The 21,086-nt window shown below is 50.1% G+C and overlaps 1 protein-coding gene across 4 annotated transcripts; it reads left to right on the top strand.

Moving 5' to 3' along the window:
* The first annotated feature begins 709 nt into the window (after window positions 1-709).
* On the top strand, window positions 710-21,086 carry ACTL6B (actin like 6B). Of its 4 annotated transcripts, XM_032328214.1 has the most exons (16): window positions 710-1,718; window positions 2,091-2,224; window positions 7,115-7,586; window positions 8,075-8,151; window positions 8,355-8,520; window positions 8,800-8,900; window positions 14,791-14,888; window positions 15,568-15,662; window positions 15,747-15,853; window positions 16,558-16,647; window positions 16,803-16,864; window positions 16,979-17,093; window positions 17,254-17,334; window positions 17,440-17,535; window positions 17,727-17,813; window positions 20,792-21,086. In XM_032328214.1, exons 3-16 carry the CDS (start codon window positions 7,562-7,564, stop codon window positions 20,870-20,872), a joined length of 1,281 nt encoding a protein of 426 aa, XP_032184105.1. In that variant the 5' UTR covers window positions 710-1,718; window positions 2,091-2,224; window positions 7,115-7,561; the 3' UTR covers window positions 20,873-21,086. The 4 variants fall into 4 exon arrangements, 3 of the variants coding, with proteins under 3 accessions (XP_032184105.1, XP_032184106.1, XP_032184104.1); XR_004281931.1 differs by having other exon boundaries at window positions 710-2,224; window positions 17,710-17,813; XM_032328215.1 differs by lacking the exon at window positions 2,091-2,224.

Raw genomic sequence — 21,086 nt, 5'->3', positions numbered from 1 at the left:
CTCTACTGGAGCGCGTGACCCTGTAACAATACCTCATATTTACTGAGTTCCATATTTATTTAATCCTCACGATAGTGCTGTGAATGTCAGGACTAGCACTGTCCCCATTTTATAGTAGTGGAAACAGGTTCCTAGGACTGCGAAGTTGAGATAGGAACCAAGGCAGCTTTAGCGACTTAATTGTGCGGTAATTATCAATACTGGCCTCTGGAGGAACGCTCTCATGGACCCTCCCTGTAAAGGACTGAGAATGTAAGCATAGGCCTTAGTTTCCACATCTGTAAAATGAGTGTTGACCGCTGCCTGCCCTGCCAGTCACGTTCGATTGTTAGGAGACTGTGACATTGTGGAAATGCTTTGGAAGGTTCAAGTCAAATGACCGGCCTTCACTGAGCCCTCATCCGATTGAAAAGTGAAAGTACCAAAGCAGACAACTTCTTGTAGTCTCAACTCAGGCATTACAAAAGCTTAAAGGCATTACAAAAAGCTTTCAAAGTACAGTTTTCTCTTTTTTGTTTTTTGCTTTTAAAGTAAATAAGAGGGGCGCTGGGATGGCTCAGTGGGTTAAGCCTCTGCCTTTGGCTCAGGTCATGATCTTAGGGTCCTGGGATAGAGCCCCATATCGCCCTCTCTGCTCATTGGGGAACCTGCATCCCTTCCTCTCTCTCTGCCTGCCTCTCTGCCTACTTGTGATCTCTCTGTCCAAAAAAAAAAAAAACTTAAAAAAAAAGAAAAGAAACCAAAGTCACATTCTTTGTTATGCACAAATCCCTTTTATGTGCACGCACCAATTCAATGACATATTAGCAGTATGATAGATGTCAGTTAGGCATTAAAATTTGGAAGGGACCTTATAGATAATTCACTTCAATTTCCTGTCAATCTACAGATGGGCGAAGTGACTTTCCAAAAGTCACTTAGAAAACTGGCAGCCTAGGACCAGAACCCAATTTTATTAATCTCTGTAGTGCATCTGACATCGCTTCCTCTCACTTTTGGCTTCACTTTTCCTCTCACTTTTGGCTAATATGCTTCTTTGTTCTAACTCACGCAGCAAACGTTCGTTCGCTTAGTCTCAGTGATGTACAAGGCACCATCCTAGGCTTGGAGGATACAACCACGAGGTTACAGTTTACGGAGGAGACAGATGGTAGATGATCATTGAAATGACAATTAGCGCTGCTGGTTTGGAAGTGCCATTTGCTGAGAGGAGAACATTTGAGAGGGGACACATTTCGGGAGGAAGAGCAAAAGTTTTAAGTTGGGACATGTTAGGTTTGTAGTGCCTAGGAGATGTGCAGAGAAGAATATTTGGTGGCTGTCAATGGAGGTCTGGGGCTCAGCAGAATAATATGAGTTGGAATCGAGCCTTGAGAATGAGTGGCATTTTAGAACAGATGAAGTCATAAAGAGGTTCAGGGAAAAGACAAGATGGCCAAAGACCAAGCCCTGAGGAACTCCAACATTAGAGGTCAGGCAGAGGAGAACAGGCTGCCAAAGGAGAAGCCAGAGAGCTAACAGGAAAATCAGGAGAATGTGGAGTTCTGGAACCCTAAAGAAAAGAATGTTCCAAAAAGGGATGGCAAACTCTGTTCAACGCTGTGGAGGGATGAAGCAAGACTGGACTGAGAAGTGTTCATGAGATTAAGTAACGTGGAGGCCATCGGTGACTTTGCAAGAGCGCTTGCAGTGACTGCTTTGCTTGTGGTGGGCTGAGGGTAAGTAAAAAAGAAAAAGGTAAAAAAAAAAAAAAAAAAAAAAAAAAAAAAAAGGAGGCAGTGGAGATAACCAAAGTGGCCAAAGCTCTGGGAATCTTGACTTGGAAGGGGTGGGATGGAAAGGTGGAGCTACCTATGGTGAGAGGAAAATCTGAAGTCAAGGTATTTGCGTTGTGTTAGGAGCTACTGGAACTTCTGTAGATGATAACGGGAAGGAGGGGGACTGGGGGAGGTGAAGGATACAGAAGGGTTGGGGAATGGCCAATGGTGACCAGTTTCTCTGAGAAAGCGGGAGCCCTGGAGCACATGTGGAGAACCCGGCTCTCACGGGGCATGGGCCGCTTCCTCCGTCCTCTGTCTCTCCTTTTTCAGGCTTCTCCTCGGTCCTCCAGGCCTCCATGAACATTGTTTCTCTCAGGATCCCAGTCTCAGCCTCCTTTTCCCACTGGTGCCTTCCTCCATTACTGTGACTGTCCTTGAATTGCTTATACCTCTCAAATCTCCAGGTCAGGCCCAGAGTTCTTCCGCACCCTCCCCACCCCCGGTGTAGACTTGGTATGTGTCTAACTGCAACCTGAGTATCTTCACGTGGTTGCTCACAGACAGTGGTGTGCTGGAGTCAGCTGTGTCTGTTCACACCGGCTCACAAGAGCCCAGTGTGCACCTCTCTTCCCAACTCCTTGTTCAGTGAAGTCATATGGATAGAAGTAACTTTTCAGGGCTCCCCTTTCCAGAAGAGCTGATTTTTTTTTTTAAGATTTTATTTATTTATTTGGCAGACAGAGATCACAAGTAGGCAGAGAGGCAGGCAGAGAGGGGGGAAAGCAGGCTCCCCACTGAGCAGAGAGCCCGATGTGGGGCTTGCACCAGGACCCAAGGCAGAGGCTTTAATCCACTGAGCCACCCAGGTGCCCCCAGAAGAGCTGATTTTTAAACCATTTACTCTACACCACTGGTCACAGACATGTCGCCTTCAACACATTCAAAACTAAATTAATCCTCTTCTACCCCATCCCACCCCGCCCAACACTACTCTGTCTCTGAATCTCTTGGCCCAGTTAATGGCATCACTGCCCACTCAGGAGCTTCTCACACCCTCATTCCCCATATCCAGAGATGATCAGCTAGTTAAGATCTAGGCCAAGGGGCACCTAGGTGGCTCAGTGGGTTAAGCCTCTGCCTTCGGCTCAGGTCATGGTCTTGGGTCCTGGGATTGAGCCCCACATGGGGCTCTCTGCTCAGCGGGGAGCCTGCTTCCCCCTCCCTCTCTGCCTGCCTCTCTGCCTACTTGTGATCTCTCTCTCTGTCAAATAAATAAATAAAATCTTAAAAAAAAAAAAAAAGATCTAGGCCAAGCTGCTATAACAGAGTCCCCAAAATTCGACAGCTTAAGAGACTATTTATTTATTTATTTATTTATTTAATTTATTTATTTGAGAGACACCATAAGTGGTGGGAAGGGGCAGAGGGAGAAGCAGATTCCCGGCTGAGTAGGAAGCTGGACACAGGGCTGGATCCCAGGACGCTGGGATCATGACCTGAGCCAAAGGCAGATGGTTAACTAACTGAGCCACCCAGGCGCCCCGAGACAACTTTAAAATAGATCTCCAGGACTGTGGGGGCATGCCTGCCATCCTCAGCACCTAGCGTCCACCTCTGTGTCTAGTATGGCCCAAGCAGCATTCCACAATCATACCTGAATTTCATCCATTGGGAAGGGATGGGGTAGAAAACGTAAGTTCTTTCCTGTTTGAGGACAACACTAACTTCTGCTCAGATTGGCCAGTTGCAAGGAAGGCTGGGAAATGTAGTCTCTAGCCATATACCCACCTAAAACATTAATAAAGAAAGAAGGGAGACGGCCATTGATGTAAAGCTAGCAATCTGTGTCACTGGTGGATACATCTTGTCCATGCTACCTCTTGTATATTGCTTAAATCCATCCCTTCCGCCATATGCCAAATACTATTACCCTAGTCCTAGCCTGTCTCCTGGCCTCTAAGTTAGTTCCTCTCTATTCATCTGCCAAATAGCTTCCAGACATACCTTTCTAAAATGCAAATTAAATCATATAACTTCATTGTTCAAAACTGTGCAGTAGGGTGCCTGGATGGCTCAGTTGGTTAAACAACTGCCTTCGGCTCAGGTCATGATCCTAGAGTCCCAGGATCGAGTCCCTGCATCAGGCTCCCAGCTTCATGCGGAGTCTGCTTCTCCCTCTGACTTTCTCCCCTCTCATGCTCTCTCTCTCTCATTCATGTCAAATAAATAAATAAAATCTTAAAAAAAAAAAAAAAGACAAAACTATGCAGTAGTTGCCCACTGATTCCATGAGAAGGGCCAAACTTCATGACACACAGGCTGGGTCTTGTCCCCTCCCAGAACGCCTTCCACCCCTACTCCAAGACGACTTCTTTGTCAGCTGGGAAAATTCGGTTCCATTTTCACAGGCTTCATTTAAATATTGCCTCCCCGACTGCACTGTTTTTTGTGCTCCACTGCAATGCTGGCTCCACTCCTATTGCGGCCTTTTCTGGGCGCTCACCACTTTCACTAGGGAGGGGCTCCCTGTGAAGCCAAGACTCTTGATTTTTCTGGCAGAGCACTGGGGGAGAGCTCATTGAGCAAGGAATAGACCATCACAAGATGCCAAATCACTTCCAAGGTGTGGGGTCTGAGGGTGCGGGCCCCACCACCTTTCACCTCATTACCAGATGTCCATCTTTGGCCACCCCAAATGTGGGCTTGGAATGTGAGAACTTCCAGATGATTTTGTGGAATTAATTTTTTAACCCTCCATCTTCCAGCATAGACATTAAACCCTAGGAGAGTCACATCAACTTATGTCAGCCATGTTATTCCTGGTGTCTATCAGGCCCCTAGAGAACATTTATGAAATGAACAGAAGCAAGGTAACATTTTCCCCCAGGATCAGTACTTTTCACACACTACAGTTCAAACCTCAGCTCGGTCATGTACTAGCTGAGAGACCTTGGCCCAGTCACTTGATCTCTCCATGCCTGTTTCCCATGCAAAGTGGGGATGATAGTCGGATTATTACAAGAGCTAAATTACTTAACATTTGTAAAGCACTTATAATGCTTTACATCCAGGCACTGGATGTTTTGTGTTTGCCAAATCAGAATAGAGTTTAAGTATGAACGAGTTGGTCTCTGGCCACTTTTCCAGTCTCATTTTCCCCTGACTCTGGTCTCTGCCATCAGCTTATCTGCAACCCTCCTTCAAGCCTGAGCTCCTGACTCCATGTATGCCAGAAATGTTCATGTCTCTAGAACTTTGCACATGCTGTTCTCTGTGTGGAAGACCCACCTTGTTCACCAGTGAAACCCTATTCATTCTTCACAATTCAGCTCACACTTCACTTCTAGAAGCTTCCCTGGGCTCTGAGAGACAGGTAGCCCCCCCCTCCTCCAGGCCCTCACTTCCCCCCACTTTCATGCATGTCTGAGCTCCTCATTGCACCAAAACCCCTTGAGAGCAGGGATAGATCTTACGCATCTTGGTACTCCCATGCCTTGCACAAAGATGTTTGCTGAATCAGTGAGTGGATGGTGAAATATATTAGTAATCTTTTACCTGAACTATATACATAATGCAGCAGAATCATAATACAACAGAATGACCCATGGAAATTGGCCACAGTTGACTGGGAGGTAAATCAAGTCCAGGGGTGTAATCAGCCAGCTGTAGTTTCTCCACCAACCATGAGAGGAAAATTCAGTTCTTATTACAACACTACCAATTTCTAACTTACGAATAATGGTAGTAAAGCCTCAAAAACTCCCCAGTGTTTACTTAGGACTAGTGTTTACTGAACAGTCCTGCATGTCCAGCTCTTAGCCAGATACTTGATTCTGGCATCAGACTGTGTCCTCACTCCCAGCCATCCTTCAGCTAGGGATGGTGAAGCTTGGACTGGGACACAGAAGTATTATGAAATAAGGTCATGTCTCAACTGGCTGATCAGAGATGTGAGTTCTAGCTCAGGCTCTGCCCCGGTCGGGTGTGTGACCCAAGACAGGGCTGTGCCTCCGTCTGGGGAAATCCCTGTAAATCCAGGGGCTGGACCCATTATCAGTGAGGTTTCTCCTGACTTGGGGCAGTCTTTGAAACAGACCCGACTGGGTTAAGGGATGGGGTGACAGAGGAATGAAGCAATGTCATTAAATGTCAACAAAAGGAGAGGAGCAGGCTGCGAATAGAATCACTTTCCACTCCAGTGTCCCTGTAAGTCTCACCTCAGCAATAACAACAGCAACAATAATAATAATAACAATAATTGTGAACGATAAAGAAATGCAGGTGCCAAGAGGTCAAGGGGCTCATTCAGTCATCCAGGTCTCATTTATAGAGGCCAATAACTAGGTCACTCAGGAATATTTCAGTTTCCCAATAGAGTCAGCTTTCTCCCCTACAGCTCACCCCTCCCACTTAAGCCTGGACACCTCCAGTCTGAGGCGCCAGGCCTGGACTCCCAGCCAGCTTTGGGCATGTGAAATACCATTGTTGCCAATGGGTAATCAATGAGCCATCTTAAACCATCTGTCCCCTGTGGGGGAGGGGCGGGCGAAGCCTCTTCCAGAATGGGCATCTGGTGAGCAGAGAAACTGCTGGGGCATTGGCTGTCACAAGGTACCCTCTCCCTGTGCCATCTATGGTCTTTGGTGGGGGGGCTGAAACCCACCATCCATGGTCTTATTGCTACCCCCACCCTCAGCAAGTAGGTGGTAGTGCCCTCAGAGCAAACGTATTGGGGCACCTGGGTGGCTCAGTGGATTGAGCCTCTGCCTTCGGCTCAGATCATGATCTCAGGGTCCTGGGATTGAGCCCCACATCCGGCTCTCTGCTCAGCAGGGAGCCTGCTTCCTTCCTCTCTCTGCCTGTCTCTGTCTGCCTACTTGTCAAATAAATGAATAAAATCTTAAAAAAAAATAAATGAATAAAATCTTAAAAAAAAGTATTCACATGCATATACATACACACGCACACACATGCATATGAACACATACCCTGACACTCATAAACCCGTACATTCAGGCACACATCTACACACATGTTCACATAAGAGTCTCTCAGCTAAGCCAGGCTGTCGGAGCTGCGCCTTCCCCTTTGCTATTAAAACTGCTGTGGAGGTGGTGGCAGGCCAGGAAAAGAGCTGGAGAGAAATAATGAGGGAAGGAAACTAAAGATGGGTTAGCTGAGCACGGGTACACGTGTATGTATAGGGCCCACGCACCTGGGATGAGAATGGAAAAGAGGGGCCATTAGAAAGACAAGGGTGGGAAGAAACAGGGAGAAGATGGAGACACACCCCCTCCGGTGCCTCTCCTTCTTCCCTTCTTGCTTTCCCTCCTTTGCCCTGTGATTTCATTCAGGCTTGAGTATGGCAGAACCTTGCTCAGGAGCCCGAGAATGGACAACTCTCCAGGACTACGGTGCCCTCTCCTCCACCCCATTTACAAAAGTAATGGAGCAGGGATCCCATCAGTCATCCCGCGGCGTCCTGGTCCAGATGGACAAAGTTTCCATCTCTTTCGTACGCCTGCTCTCTACCTGGCTATCCCTTGGGGTCAGTCTCAAAGTCCTTGGCTATCCTCTCCCAAATCTTAAAGTTGCGGTGTCTGCCCCTTTAAATCAGCAGCCCCCGGTCAGGTTATTGTCTAGCCTTGTAGCCAATCGGCGGCGCCATTGGGGGCGGGGGATCCGGCCTCCTGATTGGCCACCGCGCGCCCCGCCCCGCCCGGGATCCCGGGAGCTGTCCGGCCGCCTCGGTGCTGATCCCGCCGCCGCCCACGGGCCGTGAGCAACGCTGAGAGGGCATTATGAGCGGGGGCGTCTACGGCGGAGGTGAGCTAACTTCGGGCTTCAGGCTCCCCAGCCTGTCGCGGCCTCACCGGCAGCCCTGCACCCCGAACCCGCGCGACCTAAGCTCTGGGCACCCCAGGGCCTGTCACCCGGCGCTCGAACGGGTTTGGGTCCTGCGCCACTCCTACCTTGGTCCTCCCGGGTCGGTAGCTTGCGCGCACTGGGCTCACTCTCCACCATCCAACTCACCTCCTCCCGCACCCCGCCTCCGGCCCCTTCTTTCTCGGCAAAGAGAGTGGCCTGAATAAGGCCACCGGGCAAGAAGGGACTCTGTAGGCTTGAGCCCACTCCCAGGACTCCAGGCGGGGAGCTCCCACCTGCCCTGCCCTGGCAAGCGTTGAAGGTGGCGAAACTGTGTCTCTGCCCTGACCTCCTGACCTCAGAGCTATCCAGGGCCGGGGGTGGGGGGGGGGGTGGATAGCGGGGAGAGTTTGGAATAAGTCCCCTCATACACCTGTCTCCCTGCACAGATGAGGTGGGAGCGCTGGTCTTTGACATTGGCTCCTTCTCAGTCCGCGCTGGGTACGCTGGGGAGGACTGCCCCAAGGTGAGCTTTTCAGCCCCATCCCCGAGTCCTAGGAGCTCCAGACTCCGCTCCATGCTTCCTAGTGACCCAGGGTTCTCACAACCCAGAGAGAAGCTCTGGAGACCAGGAATGTGGGAATAAACCCATGGGCGGGCTGAGGACCTTGCTATGGGCCTGGACAGGGGCAGGAGGTTGATCCCTCTTCCTGCCCATGTTCCCTCCAGGCTGACTTCCCCACCACGGTGGGGCTGCTGGCCGCGGAGGAGGGGGGCGGGCTGGAGTTGGAGGGGGAGAAAGAGAAGAAAGGGAAGATCTTCCACATCGACACCAACGCCCTGCATGTGCCTCGGGATGGAGCAGAGGTCATGTCGCCCCTCAAGAATGGCATGAGTAAGGAGCCCCCACCCACCGTCTCCCGCCACAGACCCGGAGCCCACACACCACAACCCGGGACACATCACCCCACACCCATGGAGTCTACCTTGCAGCTGCCCACAGCTGCCTGGTTCCCAGCCCAGGGGCCCGACAGATACCTAGGAAGGGGGGATTTCTGCCGGAACTGATCTCACTTCCCCTCCCCTGGACTTGGCCTCCCTCCTTGCTTTGCTTCCTGTCCCTGGACCCTTGCTGGCCCACCCTCATCTCTCCATGCTGGTCTCCTGGCCCCAGTTGAGGACTGGGAATGCTTCCGTGCCATTTTGGATCATACCTACAGTAAACACGTCAAGTCTGAGCCCAACCTGCACCCAGTGCTCATGTCCGAGGCCCCGGTAAGTGCCTTACCCAAACCCCAGTCCTGCCCCAGGGGCTCCCTGCCTCCTTTCTGCCTTTCACTCCTCTTCCCCACCCTTAAAGCGTCTGCCATCCATCATCACTCCACTTAACTTTTCGGACTTTTCTTCCAACTCCACCCCACCTTCAAGCACTTTTTTCCTCTCTGGTTTTAGTCTTTATCCCTCTCCCTCCTCCTGTTTTATCCATTCATATCTTTTATGTATTCTGGCTTATTTACTGCTGTTCCTCCCCTCCCCCCCCCACCAAAGTCCTTTTTGGATCTTTTAACTTAAAAATTTTGCCAATGTTGTATATGTACAGAATCAGTTTGCTTTATTAACTATGTTAAGGCAAGAACTACCATTCATATCCCCTTCTTTCCATTCCCCTTTTCCAGAGGCACCTGCTTTTCTTTTAGATAAGTTTTGTCATGTTCTTCCATATCTCTAAATATCACACTCAAAATGCTGCTTATGGATTTTACAGTTTCAGGCATTGATTTCCTACTATAGAAAATCGGTAGAATGTTGGGATGCTTGATTTTGGCTCAGGGCATGATCTCAGGGTCCTGAGATTGAGCCCCACCTGGGGCTTCATGCTGAGCGGGATCCTGCTTGGGATATTCATTCTCTCTCTCTCTCTCTCTCTCTGCGCCTATGCCCCTCCCCTGCCTTGGGTACGTGCACACTCTCTAAGAAAGGAAGGAAGGAAGGAAGGAAGGAAGGAAGGAAGGAAACCTTGAGCTCTCTTTCCTCCTTCAGCTCACACTACACACTTCCCTCATTCCCCACCTTTAAATATAGTTTTATTTTAAATTTTTTAAAAAATCATTTTCTGGGGCACCTGGGTGGCTCAGTTAAGTGGCTGCCTTTGGCTCAGGTCATGATTCCAGGGTCCTGGGATCGAGCCCCACATCAGGCTCCCTGCTTAGCAGAGAGCCTGCTTCTCTCTCTCCCTCTGCCTGCCGCTGTTTACTTGTGCTCTCTCTCTTTCTCTCTGTCAAATAAATAAATAAAATCTTTTTAAAAAGTTATAAAAAATATTTTCTGTATTTATACAGTGATGGTTATGTATGCTGATCAGGTCTGGGATGGGCAATAAGCTACTGTCACTTCTCTTTCCTTCACAGCTCTTTTTCCTAGAACTGAATATTATACTGGTTTTTATTTTGCTTAACCTTCTATTTATTTAATAATATGACCCTAAATTATTCATCTGCTTATTACTTATCTGTTTATATCTATATTCTTTCTCAAAACATTAACTCCATTACTTACTCTTTTTTTTTTTTTAAGAATTTATTTATTTGGGGCACATGGGTGGCTCAGTGGGTTAAGCCTCTGCCTTCAGCTCAGGTTGTGATCTCAGGGTCCTGGGATTGAGCCCCACATCAGGCTCTCTGCTCAGCAGGGAGCCTGCTTCCCCCTCTCTCTCTGCCTGCCTCTCTGCCTACTTGTGATCTCTCTCTCTCTGTCAAATAAATAAATAATATCTTTTAAAAAATGGAGGCACCCCTCCATTAGATATTCTAGCAATTTCATCTTCTTGAAGAAGTCTCTCCAAAGACCCACTGATTTGCTCCACCTTGGACTTGTTTCCTTCTACACAAAGGACATAGCTCTCATCCTGACATTTCTCTTCACCTTCTTCATAAAGCATCCCTTCACCTCTTTCCTATGCTAGAGGTCCTATTTCTTATATCTCATTACTCCTTTTCTTGATGTACTCCCTTGTTTTCCTGGAGCACATCCTCTAGTAACCGCCTTAGGAAGGTCATGAGAAGTAAAATTTTTAAGACCTTGCATGTCTGACCTTGATTGATAGCATAGCTAGGTATAACATTCCAGATTGGAAATAATTTTTCTTTAAAATCTTGAAGGTGCTTCTAGCACTTATTGTTGCCATCAAGAAGGCAGAGCCCTGGTAATTCACAGACCTATACCCCTGAGGATAAAAATACATTATTTGTTTATAAAAAAATTTTTAAAAATTTACAAACAAAACAAAACACACACACACACACACACACACACACACGGCAGAACTGTCTAATTCATGAACTTTTGGTGTAATGTTTTTCTTTGTGAAAGTTTGTAGAATTTTCACTTTGTCTTTCGTGTTGTGTAATTTCTCCATATTGTATTGTTTAATTTTCATCCATTGCTCTAAAAACTCAGTATGTCCCTTCAATCTGAAAACCTATGACTTTCAATTCTGTGAAAAAATACGTCAGTAATTATTTAATTAAGTAGTTTTAATTATTTATTTGATGATATATTTCTTTTTTTAAAAATATTTTATTTATTTATTTATTAGACAAAGAGAGACAGCGAGAGCAGAAACAGAAGAGGGAGAAGCAGACTTCCCACTGAGCAGGGAGCCCAATGTGGGGCTTGATCCCAGGAACCTGGGATCATGACCCCAGCCAAAGGCAGACACTTAACAACTGAGCCACCCAGGCACCCCTTGGTGATATATGTCTCTCAGTATTCTCTGTTCTGTCTTTTGGAAAATATCATTTGGATTTTGCACCTCCTGAACTGGTCCTCTCATTTCCTTGTCTTTTTTTCTTGTGTTTTCCTTCCTTTTCTCTTTTCCTCTAATTACCAAGATATTCCCTCAACTTTATTTTCAGCCCCTCTATTGATTTCTTCATCTCTCCTCCTGTATTTTCAATCTCCAAGAGCTCTTTTTGTTCCATGAATATTACTTTTTAGGACTTCCAGTCCTTCCTTTATGGGTGCAGTATCATGTGTTTTCTCAGAATAATATTAGTTTTGTTTCTGTTTGGGGAAGTTTTCATTTCCCTGCATGATCTCTGTTCTTCCAAATTGCTTTTCCCCCCTGCCCTTTTTGGGAGGTCTCTATCTCATTTGTGAGACTTTTCTCAGATTCTGAGAAATCCTTGGTTGTGTGCTTATGTTTGCAAGTGGTGGACTGAAACACTGGTTGGAGGCTCTGTGGGTTGGGGCACTCGTTGCCTGTCATGATAAAGGATGTTGCTACAGGATGACTTGCCTGGGATGATTGTTAAGCAGCCTCTGATAACTGGCATCTTTAGATCACTGATGTAACTCATGGGAAAGACTTGTACCCTACAGACAGGACTGGCCATCCCCTTTCTGGGAGCCAAGTGAGGGAATAGGGCTGAGGTTATCACCATTTAATATGCATGGAATCACTTACTTCTCCTGTTTTAAGTATAATGTCTTCACTCCTGACTGTGTCAAGTGTCTCACCAGGACAGAGGCGCTCAGTTTTACTCTAGGGAATAAATCTCCAGTCTTCTGCAGAGGTTGGGGTGGGTACTATCCCAGTGACATGGAACTGGGGAGAGAGTTTTGGGAGCTGTCACTTGAATGGCTTTAAACAATCTTATTTTAGCTTGCCCTTGACCTTAACTGCCACAGGTACCCGAAACTACCAATTCCTGAACCCTCTGAGGATTCTACAGTTTGACACAGGTTGTTCCTGGCTTTTTCCACTACCAACTTAGGAGTCCATGTTCTTGAATCTGTTAAGTCAGTTACCACTTAACTATCTGATTTCCAACCTTCAAAACTATGTTGCTCTTTTTTCCTTCCTAATTATTCACAAACCTTGAGGGTGTTTCTATATCTCTTCTTCTATCTCTTTTTTGAGGTAAAATTCACACAACAGAAAATTAACTTTTTTAATGTTAACAATTCAATGGCATGTAATACATTCACAATGTTGTGTAGCCATCATCTTTATCTAGTTCCCCAACATTTTCACCACCCCAAAAGAAAGTACATTTTCTTTTCTTTTTTTAAAGATTTTATTTATTTATTTGAAAGAGAGAGAGAGATCACAAGTAGGCAGAGAGGCAGGCAGAGAGAGAGAGGAAGGGAAGCAGGCTCCCTGCTGAGCAGAGAGACCAATGTGGGGCTTGATCCCAGGACCCTGAGACCATGGCCTGAGCCGAAGGCAGAGGCTTAACCCACTGAGCCACCCAAGTGCCCCAGAAAGTACATTTATATTAACCAGTTTCTCTCTACTCTCCCTCCTCTTGGCAGCCATCAGTCTGGTTTGTGTCTCAATGACTGTATCTATTCTGGATCTTTCTTATAAATGGAATCATACAACATGTGACTTCTCATGTCTGTATTCTTTCACTTAGCATAATATTTTCAAGGTTCATCCATGCTGTAGCATTTATTTGGCATTTTATTCTGTTTCATGGCTGAGTAGCATTCCACTGTATGGCTGTACCACAATTTGTTTTTCCAATTTATCCACTCATGGACTTTTGGGTTGTTTCCATCTGTGGCTATTGTGGATAGTGCTGTTTTGAATAGTTGTGTATGTGGATTTATTTCAGTACCTGTTTTCAGTTATTTTGGATATGGAACTAGGAGTGGAATTGCTGGGTCATATGGTAATTCTGTGTTTAACTTTTGGAGAAACTGATTGTTTTCCGTAGTGGCTGAGCAATTTCATCTTCCCACCGCAATGTACAAGGGTTTCAGTGTTTCTTTGTCCTTCTTTCTTCCTTAATTATTATCAACACTCTAGTGGGTATGAAGTGGTATCTCATTGTGCTTTCAAATTTCATATCCCTAATGGCTAACAATGTTGAGCATCTTCTCATGTGCTGGTTGGCTTTTGTGGCTTTGTGTCCTTTTTTTTTTTTAAGATTTCCTAATTTATTTTAGAGAGAGAGAGCACAAGCAGGAAGGGCAGAGGGAGAGGGAAAGAGAACCTCAAGCAGACTCTGCACTGAGTACAGAGCCCGATGAGGGGCTTGATCTCACAACCATGAGATCACGACCTGAGCTGAAACCAAGAGTCAGACACTTAACCAACTGCACAACCCTGGCACCCCACCCCCCTGTTTTAAAAAGTAACCTCTATGCCCAATGTAGGGCTCGAATTCATGACTCCAAGATCAAGAGTTGCATACTCTACCAACTAAGCCAGCCAGGTGCCATGGGTTTATATCTTTTTAAATTGTGCCCCCTTTTTAGTTTATTATGTTTTTAAGATTTTAATTATTTATTTGACAGAGATCACAAGTAGGCAGAGAGGCAGGCAGAGAGAAAGGAGGAAGCAGGCTCCCCACTGAGCAGAGAGCCCGATGCGGGGCTCGATCCCAGGACCCTGGAATCATGACCTGAGCCGAAGGCCGAGGCTTTAACCCACTGAGCCACCCAGGCACCACTGAGCCCCCTTTTTAAAATTTTATTTATTTATTTGAGAGAGAGACAGAGAGAGAGAAAGCACGAGTAGGGGGAAAGGCAGAGGGAAAGGCAGACTTCCCGCTGAGCAGGGAACCTGATGCAGGGCTTGAAACCAGTACTCTGAGATCATGACGTGAGCTGAAGGCAGACGCTTAACTGACTGAGCCACGCAGATGCCCCTAAATTACCCCTTTTGCTGGGATCTTGGAAGAGGATAACATTGGATGTTTTAATTCAACCCACAGTTCCTACCAGAATTCCTCTTCTCTGCTTTCTTGCCTCTGAGATGCTTAAAGTGAGGAAGAGAGGGATAAACTGGAGGCTCAAAGGAGTCAAAGTATATATTGTACAATAAAGTGGCCAGTGGCCCTCTTGATAGTGGCCAGAAGACAAGAGACTATGACTCTACCAAGCTCTACCAAGGGCTTTGTGTGTGAACTTGGTCAAGTCACTCTCCCTGAGTTTTGATTTCTTCAGCTGGGTTTGGATTGTAACCTTTGAAATTCTTCATAGTTCTCACACCCTAAAGGTCTGTGTGGATCAAGAGACTTGATCTCTGTCTTCAGTCCAAGTTCGTGTGTGTGTGTGTGTGTGTGTGTGTGTGTGTGTGAATGCGCACATGCGTGTGCATGCGTTTCTGTGCCTCTCCCTTTTTGAAGCCTCCCCTCCTGCACTTTCTCCCCAGTGGAACACACGGGCCAAGCGGGAGAAGCTGACAGAGCTGATGTTCGAGCAGTACAACATTCCTGCCTTCTTCTTATGCAAGACGGCTGTGCTCACCGCGTATCCTCTGGCATGGGCTGCTCTGGCTGGGTGGAGGGCCAGGGTGGGGATTGCGGTGTGTAGAGCAGGAGGCTGGACCTGATTCTGTGGGGAGAGTGTCCTGGAGGGGCAGACACCCATCTTGTACCCCATTAGTGCAGAAGGAATCCTGTGGGCTAAGTGCCTTGGACCCTGGGGTGGCCAGATCAGCAGCTCTTTCCTATTCCTTGGATCAGGCTGAACCAGGGTGGGGAGTGGGGGTGGGGGAGAGTGGGACCACATTGACAGCAGGGGCTGGGACTGGAGAGAACAGGGAGAAATATCTAACATTGAGGAGTTTCCTCCACAAACAGCCAATCAGCATTCATTTTTTAAAGTCTCTGCCTTGCACTGACCCCTGTGCTAAGCGCTGGGGCAATAGGGCCCCTCATCTCAAGGTGCCCACAAAGCACTGAACAAAGACTAAATAGAAACTAGGAGGGAAGAAGGAAGGAGAAAGAGGAAGAAGTCGTGATTCACACAGGGAAGAAGAGACAGGGGTCTCAGGAACCTTTCTCCAGTGATGGGTCATAAGCCAGAATGAGAGATTTGCAGACCGTGGATGGGCTGGACCAGGAAAGCAGGGAGTGACCAGGCCAGACCTGAACCCCAGTCCCTCACTTGCTGCTGCTATCTCTTTGACCTCCCCATCCCACACCAGCTTTGCAAACGGACGTTCCACGGGCCTGGTCCTGGACAGTGGGGCCACCCACACCACAGCCATCCCAGTACATGATGGCTACGTCCTGCAACAAGGTGGGGGCCTCGACAGGGGTCGGGGATGCTTTAGTTGGCGGGGGGGGGGGGAGATCCAGCCCCTAACACCCCCTCCCTTTCCAGGCATCGTCAAGTCACCCCTGGCAGGGGACTTCATCTCCATGCAGTGCCGGGAGCTCTTCCAGGAAATGGCCATTGACATTATCCCACCTTACATGATTGCAGCAAAGGTGGGGTCTCCCGGGAGTCTTGGGCACTCACCCTGTGCCTGTTGACCCACTGACCCGCTAGATATCAGAGCAGGGAGCAGCAGGGTCCCCAGAGGACCCTGGGTCCAGTTCCTTAATTTACAGCCGAGGCATCGGAGATCGGACAGGCTGGAGGATGTGGCCAAGGTCATATAGCCAGCCGGTAGCAGGATGTATGAGGGCAAGCGGGACAGACCCAGGTTCAAGGTCTGCCTTTGCCATGTAAGCGCTGTGCCACCCAGAGCAGATCAAAGCTCCCCGCACCTTGGTTTCTTCCCCCTGCAAAGTGGCATTAACAGCATACGGGGCTGCTGGGAGTGCTGAGACACTGCCTGCGGGGGGTCCACCCTGGACCCCCCCTCCCCCATGGAACACGGCTCAGGAAAAGCCTGCTTCTTTAAGGTTCTGGTCTCCCGCTGTATGCCCCGCGCCCTCAGCTCTCTCTGGCTGGGGGCCTTCAGATCAGCTGTCCCTGCTGCAAGAGTGGGGGACATGCGGACAGGCTCTCCCTGTTCTCTCTCCTTCGACAAGGGAAGGCGGAGAGACGCTTTTGTAGGCAACAGAGCAAAGAACCCGGTGCCTGTTGGTGGCAGCAGCACGGGGGGGCGGGTGGGGGGTGGGGAGTGGGGCGGGCTGGACAGGGGTGGAGTGGAGGAAGGGTGCTCAGAGGCCTTGCGCCCCCGCAGGAACCCGTCCGGGAGGGCGCCCCTCCGAACTGGAGGAAGAAGGAGAAGCTACCCCAGGTTTCCAAGTCCTGGCACAACTACATGTGCAACGTGAGCAGCGAGTCCCCCGAAACAGCCCCAGGCCCTCCCCAGCAGCTAGTCCCCTGCCCTGAGTACAGGGGAAGGGACAGGGAGGCCTGGCAGGTGGGCAGCTTGGGGGTGCTGCGGAGGGAGCCCGGGCCCTGACCAGCTCCCTGGGTCCTCAGGAGGTGATTCAGGACTTCCAGGCCTCTGTGCTGCAGGTCTCAGACTCTCCCTATGACGAGCAGTAAGTGGCACCCCCCGGCCCAGGGGTGGGCAAGAGGGCAGGTCTGGGAGTCTGGGGGTGCCCCTGGTCCTCTGTGAGCACCCCCCAGGCAGAGTCTCTCTGTTTCCTGGGCAGGGTGGCTGCACAGATGCCCACAGTGCACTACGAGATGCCCAACGGCTACAACACAGACTACGGTGCCGAGAGGCTCCGCATTCCAGAGGGCCTGTTTGATCCCTCCAACGTCAAGGTTGGCCCCCCGGGGGAGGTATTGGTTCGGGGCTGGTTGGATTCCCCAGAGGCCTGCGTGTTGCGGGGGCGGGGGGGGGGCGGTCGGTGCTGGGAAGGATCCCTGGGGTCTGGGGAGAGAGGGCAGAGGGCCCCAAACCCCAGGTTACCTTTCTCGGCAGGGCCTGTCGGGGAACACCATGCTGGGTGTGGGCCACGTGGTGACCACCAGCATCGGCATGTGTGACATCGACATCCGCCCGGTAAGGCCCGAGACTGTGTCTGGGCAGAGGGGCCCGGGTGGGGGGGGCGGCGCGGGGAGACTGGCAGGGGCTGGGCCCTGAAGGCGCGCTCCTCCCTGCTCCCAGGGCCTGTACGGCAGTGTCATTGTCACTGGTGGGAACACGCTGCTCCAGGGCTTCACGGACAGGCTCAATCGCGAGCTTTCCCAGAAGACCCCGCCGGTAGGGGCCCACCCCCACCAGGGTCCTGGCTTAGCTCTTCAGGACGCCGCCCTTCCTCCTTCCCCAATAGCAAGGTTTCTGGTCACCAGAGCAGACCCCTCCCCCTGTGGCTTCCCAGACTTCCCCACTTCCAGCCCTGTCCCTTCCCGGAACCCAGGTGTCTGCTTCCCCCAGCCCCTCTTTCCCCGCAGAGCATGCGGCTGAAACTCATCGCCAGCAACAGCACCATGGAGCGCAAGTTCAGTCCCTGGATCGGGGGCTCCATTTTGGCCTCACTGGTGAGAGGGAAGGGGCCCTGGCTGTGGGAAAGGGACAGACCCACACAGCTCCATCCCCTTGCCTCTTTATTCATTCATTCAACAAATTTTTATTTAAAGATTTTGTTTATTTGACAGAGATCACAAGTAGGCAGAGAGGCAGGCAGAAAGAGAGAGAGCCTGAGCAGAGAGCCTGACGCGGGGCTTGATCCCAGGACCCTGGGATCATGACCTGAGCTGAAGGCAGAGGCTTTAACCCACTGAGCCACCCAGGCGCCCCTTACTCTTATTTTTGAGAAAGGGTAGTTAGTGCTCCCAGAAGGGTGACTCTGCCATCAGGACAAATCAGGGAGGACAGGAAGCTGGAGAGACTGGTGGGGGTTGAGACTGTGGCTGAGGCTCCCACTGTGCTAAGCAGAGGGGAGACACTGAAGGTTTGGGGCGAGGAGGAAGTGTGACAGTCTCAGTCGTGTTTGGGAAGACTACGTCAGGCATGAGTCTCTGGAGATCAGGGTGTGAGCTGGACACGGGGGGACCTTGCGAGGAGGCTCCTTCCATTGGTCCGGAGTCACAGAGTGAGTAGCAGTGAGGACAGGGTGCTGGGTAAGAGGCAGATAGAAGGGGAGACAGGCAGGCTGGTTCTGGGGCAGTAGGTGGGGAGTTCTGTCTAGGCCTGCTGTTGGGCACAGGCAAGACGCTGAGTGGGGAGCTGGAGATGAAAACATCATCTCACGGTGTCAGTCCCACTGAGGGGACAGTGGGGCCATGACATAGCGGGAAGGACAACGCCTAGAGAGAGGGGCAGCCCCTAGGGAGACAGACAAGCGTCAGAAATACAGGAAGCTGGGGCGGGTGCCTGGGTGGCTCAGTGGGTTAAGCCTCTGCCTTCCGCTCAGGTCATGGTCTCAGGGTCCTGGGATCGAGCCCCACATTGGGCTCTCTGCTCAGCAGAGATAATATATAAATAAATAATAAAATCTTAAAAAAAAAAAAAAGAAAAATAGAAATACAGGAAGCTGACAGTGCAAAGTCAGCTGGGGTCCGGGAACCTATCAGCCATACAGTTCCTGTGGCCCCACCTGCGTGCCCGACCTAGTCCCCTGCTCCAGGGGCAGGCCCTTAGACAAAGTGTGGGGGTGTTCCTTCAAGGGAGGACCTGATCTAGTTCAAGGGTCACGAAGGGCCTCCGAAGGAGCATTCAGACTGAGATGGAAGACTAAGAAAACTCTCGAGGCAAAGAGGGAGAGATGGTGCCTGGGCTAAGGAAAGAGGCAGGCAAGACCTAGGCGATGGGCAGACGCGGTCGGACCGGAGGTCAGTAAGCTCACTGGGGCAGCCGAGTGGAGAGCAGCTTGAACAGGGCTGCTGTGGGCTCCACTGTGACGGGGTCTTGACAGAGCAGTGCGTGTCAGGCTGTGGAACCTGAAGCCCATCACAAGTCCAACGGACGGGATGTGGGCAGCATTTGGATCCAAGAAGACAGAAGGAAGGAGCCCAGGAGGACACCCAGGGTGCTAGCTCCTGGCAGCTGTGTCCAACAGGAATGTAATGCGAGTCACACATCCAACTTTAAATTTTCTAGTAGCCGTATTCTAAAAGAGCCCCAAGAATCAGGAGAAATTAAGTTTAAAGAATATACTTTATTTGGGACGCCTGCCTGGCTCAATTGGTAGAAATGCGACTCTTCTTCTAGGGCTTGTGAGATCGAGCCCCATATTGGGTGTAAAGATTACTTAAAAACGGAGTCAGCCAGATGTCCCTCCTTTAAAAAAAAAAAAAATCTTTAAAAAAATGTACCTTATTTATATCCAAAATGTTATCATTTCAATATGTGATCAATATAAAAATGAGATTAAAAAAAATATTTTATTTATTTGACAGAGATCACAAGTTGGCAGAGAAGCAGGCAGAGACAGAGGGGGAAGCAGGCTCCCCGCTGAGCAGAGAGCCCAATGCGGGGCTTGATCCCAGGACCCTGAGATCATGACCTGAGCCGAAGGCAGAGGCTTTAACACACTGAGCCACGCGGGCACCCCTAAAAATGAGATTTTTTTTACATTCTCTTTCCTGGACTTAGTCTTCAGTATCCGTTGTGTATTTTATAACTGTAGAGCAATCTCAATTCCGACCAGTCACCTTTCAGGTGCTCCGTGACCACTATATTGGCCAGCGCTAGTGTAGGAGGTGAGAGAGACCACCGGAGCAGGTCTGGCTCAGGCCTGGGGGAGCTCAGTGGTGCACATGCTGAGTTTGCAGTCCTGAGGGACTCAGAAGGAAGTGCCCAAAAGACAGCTGAGTATTTGGGTCTAGTATTCCGGTTCAGCAACGGGAGGTTGAGGGAGGGGTGGAGTTTTAGTGCCTGAGCAGAAGTCCTAGGAGTGGATGAGCAGGTTCAGGACTCTGAGCCCAGGAGAGAAAAAGGGACAGTACCAGGGACCCAGGCACCAGCTTTCAGGAAGAGATGAAGCAACCATCAAAGAAGGGACAGTCCGAGATGCCCAGCACAAGAGACCCTCAAGGGGGAAGGTTCAACGTGGGGGGTGGCATGTAGAATCAAGACAACTCCAGTGAGGGCAGAGCAAAGATTCTTCTTGGGAATGTGGGAGACTGGACAAGTTTGTAAGGCCTGATGGAGTGACCGGTACAGGAGGAACTGGGGGGCGGGGAGGCTGGTTGGCCTGAGGCTGTAAGCTCCACTACCCAGCTCTAGCCCAGCGCAGGGCCCCAGGGCAGAGAGACGTGCAATAAATACTTGTTGAATGAATGAACGAACGTCTTGACTGAACAACGTGAGCGGGGGTATTCACCCTCTGAATTGGAAGGAGGGCTGGGAGGCTTGGGGAGGTCCCTGAGGGTGGAAAGGCCGGGGTCCGAGGGCAGGAGAAGGGTTTCCAAGGGGCTGGGCCTGCACGGGTGGAAAGTGGGAGGGCGCGACCCCCCCACCCCCTTTCCTCCAGGGACGTCCTGATGGCCTCTGTCGCCCCCCCCTCCCCTCCCAGGGCACTTTCCAGCAGATGTGGATCTCCAAGCAGGAATATGAGGAGGGAGGGAAGCAGTGCGTGGAGCGGAAGTGCCCCTGAGGGCGCCCCCTCAACACCCACACGTCCGCCCGCCGCCCGCCGCCCGCCGAGGTGGGGTAGGGGACGCCACAGGCGGCGAGAGGGTTTCCCGGCTCGGCCTCCGCCGGCGCAGATCAAAACCCCCACCCGCCCATGCCCTCGTCTCTACCCCTCCCTTCTCGTCCGCTTAGATTGTGATGTTTCTGGGTTGAAAGGAGTAAAAATGTTTTAAGAA

Source organism: Mustela erminea, chromosome 20 (assembly GCF_009829155.1).
Source record: "Mustela erminea isolate mMusErm1 chromosome 20, mMusErm1.Pri, whole genome shotgun sequence".
In the NCBI taxonomy this organism is placed as follows: Eukaryota; Metazoa; Chordata; class Mammalia; order Carnivora; family Mustelidae; genus Mustela; species Mustela erminea.
Note: the sequence above shows the minus strand (reverse complement) of the source record. Positions and strands in the feature narration are given on the sequence as shown.